The sequence below is a fragment of the Neofelis nebulosa genome, chromosome 7 (genome assembly GCF_028018385.1).
Source record: "Neofelis nebulosa isolate mNeoNeb1 chromosome 7, mNeoNeb1.pri, whole genome shotgun sequence".
NCBI lineage: Eukaryota > Metazoa > Chordata > Mammalia > Carnivora > Felidae > Neofelis > Neofelis nebulosa.
Genome location: NC_080788.1, coordinates 52,749,982 through 52,767,103, shown reverse-complemented (window position 1 = coordinate 52,767,103; position 17,122 = coordinate 52,749,982). Strand labels below are relative to the sequence as shown.

Genomic DNA, 17,122 nt, shown 5'->3' with positions numbered 1-17,122 from the left:
AGATCCCAGCATCTTTAAGTATACAACCCTTGAAGAAAAGCATAAACCTTGTGCACATAAGACAAATGTAGTCTCCCAGCAATTAAAAAAACCTGACCCAACTCATTTGGTAATTTATTTTATTGATTAAAATATGTAAAAGTTCTACTTTTTCATTTCTTCATATACAATGTATCTAAAAGAACTAAATCATTTATAATATGAAAAGGCATTGTTACATATTAATAGGGTGATGTTGCTTCATAATCATGTATTATCACTCCTAAGACATAGATCTGTGGGACAGAACCACAGCTCATGCCTGTGAGTCTGTCAGAGACAGGAGGGCTGGTTGGATTCTTGGAATGGGTCACACGCCACAGGCTAGCAGCAGTGCAACATCACTTGCTCTGAAGGAAGGAATGAGAACGTCTGGGGGGACAAGGGATGGTCGGTTTTCATGAAACTTGGGAAATACTGGTTTCTCAACAGGAAGAACTGACATAATTCTTCAGTTTTTTTATGGGAAAATTTAAAAACATTTGAATGCTGAAAAGAGAGAGAAAACTAATTAGGTTGCCTTTTAAACTTAGTTTTTAGAGAAGCTGTTGCACGAACGATATTGAACAATGAAAAACATATGGCCAATATGTTGGCAGATAAAACATAAAGAAATGTTCTTTCAGAAGAGGTGGTAAATGCCCTGGCAATTAATTTTAATAATATATTCGTTTTAGGTAGATATATACATAAAACACTTCACATGATTCATTTCAGACTGAATATTTGCCTAAAAACTAGAGGGCTCTTAAATAATAAATATTTTTTCATGCAGGAGCATTTTTAGTGAAAGTCAGTGAACCCCACCCCACCCACCCTGGGCAGGAGGCATGGGGTGAGAGGAATTTCGACAGGGCATTGTGGCCAAATGGGATTATTTCCTGGAAGACTCAGCCCTGGAACCCACTCGCAGCTTCATAAATGTACCTGGGCTTCACATGAACATTAGTAAACTTGAGGGGCACTGTGTCCCCAGATCATACTCCCTTTGAGGGGAGCCCTGTCACAAAACAGATCTAGAGAAGAGGCACCTGGAAGAAAACATGGGCCTTTGAGGAATTCCAGTAAAAGTTGGCTGTGATTCAGAAGGTAGGCATGGCCTTTCCAACCGCAGCTGGTGTGTGTTAACTCTTACAAAATGACAGTGGCAGCACCATCACGGGGAACAAGAGAAGATGTGGCCCATCTTGGAGAATTCTTCTTTGCTTCTTTACATCACATTCCAAAGCATTTCCAGTTCCAATTAACAACCACATCCCTCATATTTGACCTTCATTTGGCTTCTGAGGGAAACATACATTTCCTCTCCTTTCTCCTGCTATAATCTATTGAGAAAACCTAGCTTAAAACTGCTGGGGATCTGGATCATTTCCAGAGCATGTGGAGAGGGGGTAAAAGGAAAGGTAACTTGAAAGAGATATTTTGTATCCAACATCAGCTGTGATGAATCCTCCCGGCTATTTAGGAGAGCCTGAAATAAGAACCAGAAGAAAAATGAATAAGGAAACCAGTGCATTCTGCTTTATGACTATTTAGAAGTCTAGAGTAAGGAAAACACAACTCCAGCTTCACTGAAAAGCTCCTTTCAAAATCATGTGAGAGAATACACAAAAGAGTATTTTAACAACACAATACCATGGTGACATGGTCTATGCAGGATTTCCAGTCGCTCTCATGAATATTTACTTAAGTGCTCTGTTTGACCTCAGAAGTTAATTTCCCACAGGATGGAATGACTGTAAATGGATCTGTTTTCTATTCTTATCCACTCTTGTGGTATAATTCTAAGCCCAAACATGAGTAGATCTCACAGATTAAGTCTTATAGCAGTTATCCTTCTTTTTAGTTCAGTAGTTTGTGAACTTTTTGTCTAAAGACCCCTTTATATTCTTTTTATTTTTAAGTTTACTTTTGGGGCATCTGGGTGGCTCAGTTGGTTAAGCGGCCGACTTTGGCTCAGGTCATGATCTCGCAGTTCATGGGTTTGAGCCCTGCATCGGGCTCTGTGCTGACAGCTCAGAGCCTGGAGCCTGCTTCGGATTCTGTATCTCCCTCTCTTTCTGCCCCTCCCCGCCCTGCTCTCACTCTCTCAAAATTAAATAAACATTAAACATTTTTAAAAAAATAAAGTGTACTTTTATTATTATTATTTTAAGTAGCCTACATGGCCAGCATGGAGCCCAATATGGGGCTTGAACTCATGACCCTGAGATCAAGACATGAACTGAGATCAAGAGTCGAACACTTAACTGACTGTGCCACCCAGGTGCCCCAAGACCCCTTATACCCTTTAAAGATTATTGAGGACCCTAAAGAGCTTTGTGTATGTAGGTATAGCTATTGATATTTACCATATTAGTAATTAAAATACTTCAAAATATTAAATCATTAAAATAACAAGAACAAACCCAATGCATGTAAACATGTATTGAAAAATAACTATTTTTGAAAACAAAAAAATTTAGTAGGAAGCAGTATTGTTTTATATTTTTGTAAATCTTTTTAATGCCTGACATAATATGACAAGTGGAAACTTGTATCCACTTCTACCTTAAATCCATAGTGACATGTTATTTTGGTTGAAGTCTATAAGGAAAAGTGTGCCTCACACACACATATTTAGAAAAAAGAAGACTTTGCAGACTCACTGAAAGGGTCTCCAGAATGCCCAGGATCCTTGAACTAAACTTTGAGAACTGATGTGCTAGTTGATTGGGGAAGAAGCTTTAGGGATTTAAATAAGAAAAAAATGGGTATACAAGACTCTGTTTCCATTCAGGCTCTGCTCTCTTGCACAGACTGATAAGAAGACTGATAATAAACAAGACATCCTGAAGGAACATAGCAGCTAAGTGGTGATTTTGGTGTCTTCATTCCCTTCCCACTGAGGCTAAAATGGGTTCTGAAAACGGGGGTATTTGACAGAGAAAATACCTGCTGCTTTTGCTAAGTGCCTTTCATTTGCATGTTTGGTAAATGTGCTTTAATCTTAGATTTCTATAACCATAATTCAATATCAATTTCTTTTTTTTTTTTTTAATTTTAGAGAAAGAAAGAGTGCAAGTAGGGGAGAGGGGCGTAGGGAGAGAGAGAGGGATAATCTTAAGCAGACCCCACTCAGCGCAGAGTCCAAAACGGGGCTCCATCCCATGACCAGAGCCGAAATCAAGAGTCAGATGCCCAACCGACTGAGCCACCCAGGCACTCCTCAATATCAATTTCTTATACTGAAAATTAAAAGGCACATCCCTTGGAGAAACGGGAACCCTCTTACACTGTTGGTGGGAATGCAAACTGGTTGCAGCCACTCTGGAAGACAGTGTAGAGGTTCCTCAAAAATTAAAAATAGATCTACCCTATGACCCAGCAATAGCACTGCTAGGAATTTACCCAAGGGATACAGGAGTGCTGATGCATAGGGGCACTTGTACCCCAATGTTCATAGCAGCACTTTCAACAATAGCCAAATTATGGAAAGGGCCTAAATGTCCATCAACTGATGAATGGATAAAGAAATTGTGAAAAGAGAGGTTAGAGTGGGAGAGAGCCAAAGCATAAGAGACTGTTAAAAACTGAGAACAAACTGAGGGCTGATGGGGGGTGGGAGGGAGGGAAGGGTGGTGATGGGTATTGAGGGCTCATCTTTTGGGATGAGCACTGGGTGTTGTATGGAAACCAATTTGACAATAAATTTTATATATTAAAAAAAAGGAAAAAAAACCAAAAAAAACAAAAAAGAAATTGTGGTTTATATACACAATGGAATACTACATGGCAATGAGAAAGAATGAAATACGGCCTTTTGCAGCAATGTGGATGGAACTGGGGAGTGTTATGCTAAGTGAAATAAGTCATACAGAGAAAGACAGATACCATATGTTTTCACTCTTATGTGGATCCTGAGAAACTTAACAGAAGACCATGGGGGAGGGGAAGGAAAGAAAAAGTTAGGGAGGGAGCCAAACCATAAGAGACTCTTAAAAACTGAGAATAAACTGAGGGTTGATGCAGGGTGGGAGGGATAGAAGGGTGGGTGATGGGTATTGAGGAGGGCACCTGTTGGGATGAGCACTGGGTGTTGTATGGAAACCAATTTGACAATAAATTTCATATTAAAAAAAATAAAAAAATAAAAATATGAACCAAAAAAAAAAAAAGAAGAAGATGTGGTCTATATATACAATGGGATACCACACGGCAATGAGAAAGAATGAAATCTGACCATTTGTAGCAACGTGGATGGAACTGGAGAGTATTGTGCTAAGTGAAATAAGTCAGGCAGATAAAGACAGACACCATATGTTTTCACTCTTATGTGGATCCTGAGAAACTCAATAGAAGACCAGTGGGGAGGGGAAGGGGGAAAAAAAAGTTACAGAGAGGGAAGGAGGCAAACCATAAGAGACTTCTTAAATACTGAGAACAAACTGAGGGTTGATGGGGGGTGGGGAAAGTGGGTGATGGGCATTAAGGAGGGCACCTGTTGGGGCGAGCACTGGGTGTTGTAGGGAAACCAATTTGACAATCAATTATAGTTAATATAAAAAATAAGGAAATAAAAAATAAAAGGCACATGCTTAAGGATCGTACCTGTACTTTGCGAACGAAGGATGGAGTTACTCTTTTCTCGAAGTCATCTATAGGTGTGTATGAATTAAGGATCTTTATGATCTGCGAACAGCACATAAGATGGTGTTAGACCATGAAAAAGGACAAGTCTGTGCATGAAATAATGATTCAATGGTTTGGGAACTGTTGGGAACCACACATAGTTCTTTAACATTGTAATTTGGCTTTAGGAACCATGTGCTCCAGCCTCCTTCCTTACTGCCCCCCTGCTCTCCATACATACACATCTGTGTTTTGTGGGCAGGGAATGCACTTTTGTGTTTTAAAGTTCTAAGTTAGTATTAAATAAATGCTTTTTAGATAAGATGGTGTCCATGGAAGATACATCTCCTCAAAGAGCACACAGAGCCTCAGATACACCCTATCGCTGGCTAAGCCAGAAAGGGGGACATCAGTGACATGATTTGGTAGTGAAGATCAGGGACACACTCTGTAAATGTGGTCACCTGCACAGCAGACAGTGAGGTACAGCGTTCATAGATCTCCTTGGCATCGCTGTCTGTGGTCTTCTTGACCTGAAGCAACCAGGCTGCCTGAGAGAGAGGCTCCAAAGTTTCCTTAGCCAAGCTGTTCTGCAAATTCTTATCTTTAAGCCATTCTTCTAAGTAACTGATGTTGCACCTGGAGTAAAAGCCAGAGAAACAGACAAGAGTGGGTGATCCATTGAGAACACTTCAGAGTAGGGTGCTGAATCCCCCAGTGTGTCCTGAGAGGGTCCCCAAGTTCACTGACAGCCTTAGGACCACAGTCCAGCAGTTTCTTGATTTGTAACATGAGGGGGTTGGACCAGATGATCAGCTCTCATGACCCATGGTTCTAAGGATCTTGATGGTCTGGGGTGAGGGGCCATACCAGTTATAAACTTTGGGGAAAATCTGAGCAAAAAGCAGCAACTGTAATAATTTATAAAGTAATCTATTAAAACACCCTTAATAATGGATTTGAAAATCTACTAAAGGAAAAAACCATAGTGGTATTTGAAGACTTACATTGGTATAAAAAACTCATTTCTTTTCCTAAGTTGGCAGAAAATTTTCAATTGGTAGAAGGCTTTAATTCAGTCCACTGGGGTTTTTATTCTTGTTTCAATGAGTAATTATCATAAGTTTATGAATTAAGAGGCATGGGTTTTAGTCCCACCAATCTACTGTGTGAACTTGGAAAGTTACTCAACCTCTCTGGGTAAATGAGAATGTTGAGAACCCTCATATACTGTTGGTAGGAATGTAAAATGGCATAGCTGCTAAGAAAAATAGTTTGGCAGTTCCTCAAAATGTTAAACATAGAACTGCCATATGACCCAGCAACTCTACTTCTAATACTCAAGAGAACTGAAAGCATGTCCATATAAAACACTGTGCACAAATGTTCACTGCAGCATTATTTATAATAGCCAAAAAATGAAAACAACCCAAATGTCCACCAACTGATGGATACACAAATTGTGGTACGTCCATACAATGGAATAGTATTCAGCAATAAAAAGGAATGAGGTAGTGATACACGTGGTCACATGGATGAGTGGTGAAAACTTTACGCTAAGTGCAAGAAGCCCGTTACAAAAGACATCACATTTGGGGCACATGGGTGGCTCACTTGGTTAAGCATCTGACTCTTGGTTTCGGCTAAGGTCATGATTTCACAGTCTGTGAGTTCAAGCCCCATGTCAGGCTCTGTGTTGACAGTGAAAAGCCTGCTTGATATTCTCTATCTCCCCCCGCCCCCCGCTCATCCCTCACTTGCACTGTCTCTGTATCTCTCAAAATAAATAAATACCCTTAAAAATATCTAAAAGAAAAGATATCACATTTTATGATTCCATTTACAAAAGTGTCCAGGACAGGCAAACCTATAGGGAAAGAAAATATATTTGTGGCTGCCTAGGCTGAGGGAGGGGGGGACTGGGGAGGTGGGATGTGGTAGGGGATAAGAGTGGCTGCTAATAGGTATAAGGTTTCTTTATAGAGTGATGGAAATATTTTAAAATCACATTATGGTGATGTTTGCACAACTCTGTAAATATACCAAAAACCATTGAACTATATGGGTATGGTTTACAGAACAGATGAACTTCACAGCGTGTAAACTATCTGTCAATGAAGCTGTTTTAAAAAATTGACTGGGGACACCCGGCTGGCTCAGTTGGAGGAATATGTGACTCTTGATCTCAAGACCATGGGTTCATGCCCCACATTTGGTGGGGAGATTACTTAAATAAATAAACTTTAAAAAATTGAGTTTTGAACTAGGTGATCTCTAAGGTCATTTCTAGCTCTGACCTTTTAAATTAGCAACTCCCTATGTGGGTCTTTGATTATAACACTGGGACAACAATTCCATAGGGATGTACTGAGTATGAGATACCATCTCTTACACTGGTTTCCCTCTTTTTTGCACTGTCAATTTTGTCCCACTAGTTTGAGTCCTTATTACAATACATTCCTATTGGGCCTCTCATCTTGTCCCTTCTAATCCTTTCTATTTGGTCCTGCTACAGTACTTCCTTAATCTGGATGTTGAGCATGTTAATTCTCTCACTTAAGAATCAGTGGTGGAGGGGCACCTGGGTGGTTCAGGGGGTTAAGTGTCCGACTTTGGCTCAGGTCATGATCTCACTGTTTGTGAGTTCAAGCCCTGTGTTGGGCTCTGTGCTGACAGCTCAGAGCCTGAAACCTGCTTCGGATTCTGTGTCTCCCTTTCTCCCTGCCACTCCTCTTCTCCCTCTCTCTTTCTCTCAAAAATAAATAAACATTAAAAAATTAAAAAAAAATCAGTGGTGGAATATGATACAGTAATTCCACTACTGGGTATTTACCCAAAGAAAATAAAAACACTAATTCAAAAAGATATATGCACCCCTATGTTTATTATAGCATTATTTAAAATAGTCAAGATATGGAAGCAACCCAGGTGTATATCTGGTCCATAGATGAATGGATAAAGAAGGTGTGGTATATATGTACAATCAAATATTATTCGGCCATAAAAAATAATGAGCTCTTGCCATTTGCAACAACATGGATGAACCTAGAGCTTATAATGCTAAGTGAAATAAGTCAAAGAAATACAAATACCATATGATTTCACTCACATGTGGAGTTTAAGAAACAAAACAAAGGAAAAAAGAAGCAAAGAAAAAAAAACCTCAGATTCTTAAATACAGAGAACAAACTGGTGGTTATCAGAGGGGAGGTGGGTGGGATGATGGGCGAAACAGATGAAAGAAATTAATAGTAGACTTATCCTGATGAGTACTGAGTAATGTATAGAGTTGTTGAATCATTATATTGTATACCTGAAACTAATATAACACTATGTTAATTATACCTGAATTAAAAAAAAAAGTGGGAGTGGGGGAGGGAATCAGTGGTGGAGTTCTGGTTCTTGGTAAGAGCACACTCCATTTTGCCCCTCCCAATGAATGCAACTATAAAAGCTTGATGGAATATCTTGAAGCAGCTATTTGATGACTCTGAAAGGTAAATAGTACCAGATGGATCGGGGAAGAAGACCAGTATTTGAGGTATTGCCAAATGGATAATCAGTTTACCAGTTTATTCCATCTGCTATTCATTAGCTTGACCTCAAAGAAGCCTGAAGCTCAGCGGTGGGTACTGATGACAACAAAGAGCTCCAGAAGGAGCCCTCTAGGTCTGGCTTGAGGGCCTGAAAAGAGGTGTGTTAAAGCTCCTGAGAGGGTGGAAATCCTCTCCTTTTACCTTCTTCTTTCACGTTTAAGTCCCAATTTCATTGTGGTAACAGTGGTAGCAATGGTGGCAATGGAGTCCAGGAAGAAGCTAAAATTCTCAGGGAGAAAAATCTTCTCCAAATGGAGCAACTGTGGTTCATGAGAAGGGGGTGAACCTCCATTGTTCTATTCTGCCACCACTGAGCCTCAGATGAAGACGTTTGCAGGAAGTACACCACACAGTGAGGTAAGTAAAGCCCCAGTTTTCTGTCTGGAGGACCAAAGAGGGATTTCCAGCAATCTGGAAAGTATCAGGGGTGATTTGGAGGAGGAGGAACTTGGGAAAGCAATCCCTTGAAATTGTTTATGAACTCCTTGGTACACTCCTCTGGGCTCATGCATGGATCTGATCCTCAACAGCACACATAGTTTGAAGACTAACCATGAGACAGAGCACCATGCAAGTTTCAGACTGACCACTGTGTGTCACACATGAGACAGAACCAAACAGCATTACAAAGGCTTTGAAAACTGACGTGGGAAACACGAGCCACCAAGGATGGTCAGAACTTTTAAGTGAACTCAAATGGTGTGATTATCTGATAAAAATACCAACATTCTCCATAACAATGAAAGATTCAAAATCTCATAGTGTAATATTAAAAGTGTCCAGAATACAATTCAAAATTACTTGACATATGAAGAACCAGGAAAACCTCAATTTGCATCAAATAAGACAATCAGCAGGTGTCAACTCTGAGATGATGCACACTTGGAATTATCTCACAAAGACTTTAAAGAAGCTATCGCAAAAATGCTCCAAAAAGTGAAGATGAACTATCTTGAAGTAACTGGAAAGATAGAAAGTCTCAGAAAAGAAATAGAATGATATAAAGAAAAACCAAATGAAAATTTTAGAAGTGAAAAATCCAGTAACAAAAATAATTCTCTTAATAGGCTCAATAGCAAAATAGACATGGCAGAGGAAAGAATCTGTGAACTTGAAGGGGTCAATAGAGATTATTTAATCTAAAGAATATAAAGGGAAAAAAACAAAAAATAAACAGAACCTATGGACTCATGGGATAATAATGAAAGATTTAACATTTGTGTTACTGAAGTTCCAGAGGAAAGGAGAAATTAAGATGCAGAGAAAATATTTGAAGAAATGGCTTAAACTGTCTCAGATTTAGTGAGATATACAAGCCTACAGATTCAAAAAGCTCAGGGAATCTCAAAGAGATTCTTGGGAACCCCAAGAAATCCACACCTAGACACATCCTAAGTCTTTAAGTCCTAAGACACATACTTTAGGAACAAAGGTGAAATGAAGGCATTTTCACGTGAAAGAAAACTAAGTATTACCAGTGAACCTGCTGTACAAGGACCTACTGACAGAATTTCTTCAGAAAGAAAGGAAATGATATTAACATGACATTTGGGAGAAAAAAATAAGACTTGAAACTTTAGGAATGAAGGAGTAACAGAAATGGTAAATGTGTGAGTAAATATAATAGGCGATTCTTCTATTGAGTTCCTTAAAATATTTTAGATGGTTTAAAATAAAAATTATAACATTATCCAGAACAGTTTTTGATTATGTATATATAATACATAAAACAACTATAACATAAAGTGGAAAGGGGAAAGGGGACTATGTGATGGTTAGCTTCCTACATTCCACTTGACATGGTTAAGATAATGATTCTCAATAGACTGAAGAAGTTAAGTATACATACTGTAATCCCTAGAACAACCACTAAAAAACACAAAAAACATAAAAACACAAAAAACAACCACTAAAAAACACAGTAGATAAATTTAAAACGGGTATTAAGGGGTGCCTGGGTGGCTCAGTCAATTAAGCGTCCAACTTCAGCTCAGGTCATGATTTCACAGCTTGTGAGTTCGAGCCCCGCATTGGGCTCTGTGCTAACAACTCGGAGCCTGGAGCCTGCTTCAATTCTGTGTCTCCCTCTCTCTCTTCCCCTACCCTGCTTGTGCTCTCTGCCTCTCATAAATGAATAAATGTTAAAAATATTAAAAAAAATAAAAGTGGTATCAAAAATATTCAAAGAACCCAAGAGAAGGCAGAGAAAGGAAGTCAGAGAAATAAAAACCAAAGGAACAAATAGAAAATAATAAAACAGTAGACTTAAATCTAAACATATCAATAATTACATTAAATTGAAATGGCCTAAACACTCCAATTAAGAAGCACAGATTGTCAGACTTGCTTTAAAAAATCCAAAACTAAACCAAACAAGATCCAAATGTACTCTGCCTATAAGAAAGTCACTTTAGGGGCACCTGGGTGGCTCAGTTGGTTGAGCATCTGACTCTTGATTTCAGCTCAGGTCATGATCTCAGGGTCATGGGATCAGGACCTGGGTCAGGCTCTGTGCTGAACGTGGAGCCTGCTTAGGATTCATTCTCATTCTCATTCTCTCTCTCTCTCTCTCTCTCTCTCTCTCTCTCTCTCTCCCTCCCTCCCTCCCTCTGCCCCATTCCCCACTTTTACGCGTGCGCGCGTGCACACACACACACTCTCTCTCTCTCTCTCTCTCTCTCTCAAATGAAAAAAGAAGTAAAGTAAGTCATTTCAAATATGACACAGGTAGGTTAAAAGTAAAAGGATGAAAAAAGATACACTATGAGAACACTAATCAAAAGAAAAAGTAGGCTTTCAGACAAAGTAGAATTCAGGGCAGAGAAGATTACCATTAGAGGGCTAAAGAAGGACCCTACATAATGTTAGGATGGTCAACTCACTAAGAACACATTAAATACATGAAGCAAAAACTGACAAACTGAAGGAACATACAGATTCATAATTACAGATGGAGACTTCAACACTCCTCTCAGTAATCAACAGAAATAATACACAGAAAATCGGCAAGGATATAGAACTGAAAAACACCATCAACAAACTGGGTCTAATTGACATTTGTAGGACGTTCCACCCAAACACAGTAGAATATACATTCTTTTCAACTGTATGTGGAACATTCACAAAAACAGATCATTTTCTAGGCATAAAAGCAAATCTTCACAAATTTAAAAAGAATTGAAATCATACAAAGTTTTTTTAATGTAAAAATATTTAAAAGTTTTTATTTAACAAATAAACCTGAGCAATTCTCAAAGTGGGATGGTTAGTGACTCTGGTGTCTTAATCTATGATATATTTCAACCTGTGTGCACCTTGAGATTATTTTTTTATTATGATAAAAGACATATAATTTACCACCTTAACTTTAAAATTTTTTTAATGTATATTTATTTTTGAGAGAGAGAGACAGAGAGAGAGAGAGAGATAACAAGCAGAGGAGAGGCAGTGAGAGAGAAGGAGACAGAATCCCAAGCAAGCGCCACGGTGTCAGCACAGAGCCCAATGTGGGACTCGAACTCATGAACCATGAGATCATGATCTGAGCTGAAACCAAGAGGCAGATGCTTAACCAACTGAGCCACCCAGGCACCCCACCATCTTAACCATTTTTAAAAACCAAAAAAATTTTGTTAATGTTTATTTTTGAGACAGATACAGAGCATGAATGGGAGAGGGTCAGAGAGAGGGGGACATAGAATCTGAAGCAGGCTCCAGGCTTTGGGCTGTCAGCACAGAGCCTGTGCTGAAAGCAGGGCTCAAACTCAGGGACTGTGAGATCATGACCTGAGCCGAAGTCGGATGCCTAACCAACTGAGCCACCCAGGCGCCCGGCATCTTAACCATTTTTAAGTGTAGAGTATAGTAGTGTTAACGGTGTGCAACAACAGATCCCTAGAACTCTTTCATCTTTCAGACCTGAAACTCTTTATCCACTGAACAACACCTCCCCTTTTCCCGCTCTCCTCAGCCTCTGGCAGCCACCATTCTCCCTTCTGTTTCCAAGAGTGTGCCTGACAGAATATGTTCTTTAATCATATGGAATCAAACTAAGTGTTAGGAATAGACAAGTAGCAAGAAAGTCTCTGAACAGTTGAAAAAGAAGCAACATACTTCTAAATAATCCACAGGGCAAAGAGTAAGACTCCAGGGAAATCAGAAACTATTTTTCAACTCAGCAAAGGTGGAAATACAACATTTCCAAATTTGTGGGATAAAGTTGGCACTTGGAGAGAAATTCATAGCATTAAATGCTTATGTTAGAAAAGAGAGGTCTCAAAGTCAATAACCGGTGCTTCTCCCCTAAGAAACTAGAAAAAAAAAAAAAGAGCAAAATAAATCCAAAGTAAGAATGAAATAATAAAGACAGTAATAGAAATCAATTAAATTTTTTAAAATAGAGAAAAATCAATAGAAGTAAAAACTGATTACTTGAAAAGATCAGTAAAATTGATAAACCTCTAGCAAAACGGATCACGAGAAAAAGATAAGACACAGATCACCAATATAGGAATCGAAGGGGGCAGATACCACTACAAATTCTACAGAAACTAAAATAATAAGAAAATATTGTCAATAGTCTATGCACATAAACTCAACAACTTTGAGTGGACTAATTCCTTTAAAAAACTCACCAAAGATGAAATATATAATCTGAATATTCCAATAACTATTAACAGAATTGAATTCATAGTTTATCTAAAAAAAGTTTTTATTGTTTTTATTTATGTTTGAAGGAGAGAGAGACAGAGCATGAGCGGGGGGAGGGTGGCGCAGAGAGAGAGGGAGGCACAGAATCTGAAGCAGGTTCCAGGCTCTGAGCTGTCAGCACAAAGCCTGACATGGGGCTCGAATCCATGAGCCATGAGATCATGATCTGAGCCAAAGCCGGACACTTAACTGACTGAGCCACCCAGGCGCCCCATGAATTCATAGTTTAAAGCCTTCTGGAAAAAAAAAACACACAAAAAAACAACTTATGGTGGCTGCCACTGCTGAGGGACTAAAGCATGCACTGCTCACCCTGGAAAATGGCATTCTACTTATCTCTGTAACCAATCCGACACTCCATTCAAAGGGAGCTATTAATACCTACCATCAGTTATCCTTTACTGAGGCCTGTGTTCATTCTTCTAAGTCTTGGTCTGCTGAAATTCTGCCTGTCCTTTCAGGCCCCAATCAATGCTTTTCATGTTCTTTGCAAATTCCCTCAGTACAGCAAGAAATGTATGTGCTTGGGCCACGTTATTCTGGTTCCTAACAGAACTGTCTCCACATGCTGCATGTTGGCTTTTATCAAAGATCACTAGGCAAAGCAGCCACGATGAAATTTGCTGTAAAAATGCTATTGTGGAGATTGTGAGATAAAGTTCCACATGAAATAGTATTTTTATATTTCATGACTAGGAACAAAAAAATAGGTACTAGGAAAATCTTTAAATCTTCCCTGAGCACATCAGCCTCACCATGCTCAACGAGACCAAAGAGCCGATGACAACATTTGCTTTTTGTCCTGCCATCCAGAAAGCCCCCATGGGCTAGAAACAGTGTTCTAGCTACTCTGTCCACAGTTTAATATTTTTTTTTCCTTTGGGTCTTGATTTTTTACCTGAATTCATGTATTATTATTGTGTTGCTTGTGTTTTCATTGTAAAGCCACCTCACATCCTTATGGGCCTTGCTATGGCAGTGGCTTAATAAATACCTGAATGAATGAATCCCTGTCAAATGCATGTGCTATTCAGAGCAAACTGCTCTAAAGGAATTACTTCCTGGATGTCCACTTTTGATTGGTGAAAGGAAAAAGCACTGAGCACCCATGGGGACAGAAGTTGCCTCTCCTCTGAACAGTTGTTACAGGACCTAGAGTCACATGTCTTGCTTATGACCATCTTCACTCATGTAGAACCCACAGAAGGAATGACAACTGCTTAGTCAAGACTCTAATGAAACATTCAGGTTTATGTGTTCATAAAGTATTCATACTTTAAATAGGGTTGAATCCTACCTCAGAGACCTACAGGGCTTCTTCTTGGAGCTTGTGAAATAAACAGAACCCTTTCCTTTCTCAATGAAAAGAAAAAGATCCACAAAGGCTAGTCTTTGGTAATATTCCTTCTTTTTTTTTTAATGTTTATTTATTTACTTTGAGGGAGAGGGGGAAGGAGGGGCAGAGAGAGAGGAAGAGAGAATCCCAGGTAGGTTCTGTGCCATCAGTGTTGAGCCTGACATGGGGCTCAATCTTAGAACCATGAGATTATGACCTCAACTGAAATCAAGAGTCAGATGTTCAACCGACTGAGCCACCCAGGTATCCCAGGAATACTCATTCTTATCTGAAAATCTCAACCTGGTATCATGGGAATTTGCCAGCTTGGTTTGAGGGGATGTCCAATTCCAAGTTTCATTAATGCTGAAAAGGTTTAATGGATGTCTCGTTTACTTCTTGGCTTAAGATACTATCAACACGACCTCAGGCTTTCATGTCACACACAGGTATCAAATCCCTGTACACATTATAAAAAATCCTAAATATCTACACTATTTTATGTGTTTTCTAATCATGTGACAGCATAAATTCAAACAGTAGCTCAGGGTTTGTGTTTCCTCAACTAAGAGATAAGTAAAGGTGGACACACCTCAAAAGTGATTACCATGTCCTCAGCCTGCTGGTCCTGCTGCTCCCAAAACAAACCTCTGCTAATCTAGACAGCGCTACCTACCAAAGCCTGGGGACCGGTCCTCCTCAGTTCCAGCACTATGCCTTTGCCTGCCTCATTTCTCCTGCCTGGAATGTTCTTCTCCCTTTTTAAATCACTCAATGCACAGCTCTCAGGCTTAACTTTTCTGTCCTCAGTAATCTCTCTTCTCTGCAGCACTCGTTTGTGACTTAATCAGACTTGCCTTGAATTGTTATCTGGCTATTTTGAGTTTCTAGAGGGCAGGGATCAAACTGCTCTTTCCTTTGTTTCCTGTGTCCTCCACCAGGCAGTGCTATTCACAGAGGTGATGGTCAGTAAACACTGGCTGAGTGTATGATAAGTACCCAGGACCAGGATTTAAAATCTACAATTACTAGTTGCTAGTCTTTAGCCACTAAAGGCCCTGGGCCTGAGTGTCAAGCTAGCCTGGTGCAGAGTGGTGGGTGGAGGGGCCACCACCTGACCACAGACATCCCCAAAGTTCCAAGAGTCCTCTTGCACAAACCCCCCCCCCCCGCCTCCCCGCCCCACCAGGCAGTGCAGCTCATGGGAAGGGGGCAGCAATATGTGACCCTAGACATTAAAAGCATCCTTTCCAGCTGCCTCTCGGTGTAACTGGTGAATCATGGGTTTTACCTGATCTGCATCCCTTTTCTGCAGGAGCACATGTCCTTGCGCAGGAAGAGGCTGTTCAGGGTGACTGCCCCGATCAAGAAGAAGACCTGCTTCACAGCCTGCCTCACCAGCTCAGGGTCCAGGCCGTTCTGGCACATGGTGCTGTAGAAGTAGCTCAGCTGCTGCAGGACAGAGGTCATGGTGTAGGCGTCCGTGTCATCTATGCTAGATGACCGCTTCCGGAAGCCCGTGGGCTTCAGGCCGGAGATGCCTTGCAGGCTCTCATACTCCAGCATGCCCGGCACTGCAGAAGAAAACACAGGTATTTCTTGCACATGCGGTGGGGACAACCAGAGAACATTTCCCACTGCTCTCTAGGGTCTTTTCCAGGACCCGGGACATTTTCTGCAAGAGTTAGCCGTGGATGCAGCTGTGATAGGGAAAGCAAGAGAATCAAGGAGTGGGGAGCACAGGGTGTAGGAAGTGGGCGGAGCACATGGCTGTGTACAACAGGGCGGCAGCTCCTCTTGCAGGCTTGGACTCCCTCTTCTTTCAGCTTCACAGGAAAGGGAGCGGGTTGACACAACTCATGGTCTGTACCATTTCAAGCCTGAAGTATTTAAATTTCAGAAAGTTGAAGAAAGTATACAAGAATCTGAGTGGGACTTTAAGATTTCAAAAGTGGTAATGACCTAGGAGTAGCTACACATGGAGTAGCAGGTCTTCCTGGTCTTTCCCTTTGGGGTGAATCACCCTTCCAGGCAGGAAATTACAAACCATGTACTTTTTAGAGAAGTAATCATTTCAAGCAATAGAAAAGAATTAAAAATGAGACATTTACATGGTTACATTTTTCTGGTTTTAAAATTATGTTCTTTGAAATCACTAGATCTCACCAACTATGAGATCATGACCTGAGCCAAGATCAAGGGTGGGATGCTTAACCAATTGAGCCATCTGGGCACGACCTACAGGATTTGTTTTTTTAAGGTTTCGGTGTTACCATAAATATTTTTTGGTCATCAATTCTTTTCTTACCTATTATTGGTTGAATGTTATTTTCCATTACAACAATGAATCGATGATATATTCGTATTGCCACATCGCTAAGAATCTGTCTGTATTCTGAAAGGTCAAAATTGTTCAAGCAGTTCTTATTCTGATGTGGACTATTAAGCTTCATGAATTCCTGAAAGTAATTTGAGCATATAAATACATATAAATATTAGAATGCTATAGGCATGCACGAAATTAAAATACTCTCTAATGGCATTATAATCAGCTCCTATACTTCAAAACTTAATGTCTTATTTGTATCAAATGAGCTCTACACGTGTGTGGTAGCCCTTATTTTCTATAACTAACTGTTACTGTACTCACCCTACAAATATGTGCCTCCAGCACCAACAGAACACAGTGGAAAATAACCTCCATGGAAGCTCATAAAAAAACAAAACAAAACTGCAAAGCACCCAAGGAAACAAAGAGGTTTAAGAGGTCAGTAATACAATACATGAGATTCATGACTTCATGATTATAGAGCATAGATCAATCTGAAAT

General features: G+C 39.9%; 1 protein-coding gene across 1 annotated transcript in view; it reads right to left on the bottom strand.

Annotated features, from left to right (window-relative positions):
• Positions 1-102: 102 nt before the first annotated feature.
• The window catches only part of MYO5C (myosin VC), a 104,311-nt gene continuing 87,291 nt past the window's right edge, over positions 103-17,122 (bottom strand). Inside the window, exons 37-41 of the mRNA XM_058737705.1 lie at positions 16,601-16,751; positions 15,584-15,866; positions 5,115-5,289; positions 4,630-4,710; positions 103-1,510 (exon numbers count right to left, since the gene is read on the bottom strand). Coding sequence (XP_058593688.1) covers positions 1,358-1,510; positions 4,630-4,710; positions 5,115-5,289; positions 15,584-15,866; positions 16,601-16,751 — 843 coding nt within the window. The 3' untranslated portion in view covers positions 103-1,357. The remainder of the gene's footprint in view (positions 1,511-4,629; positions 4,711-5,114; positions 5,290-15,583; positions 15,867-16,600; positions 16,752-17,122) is intronic.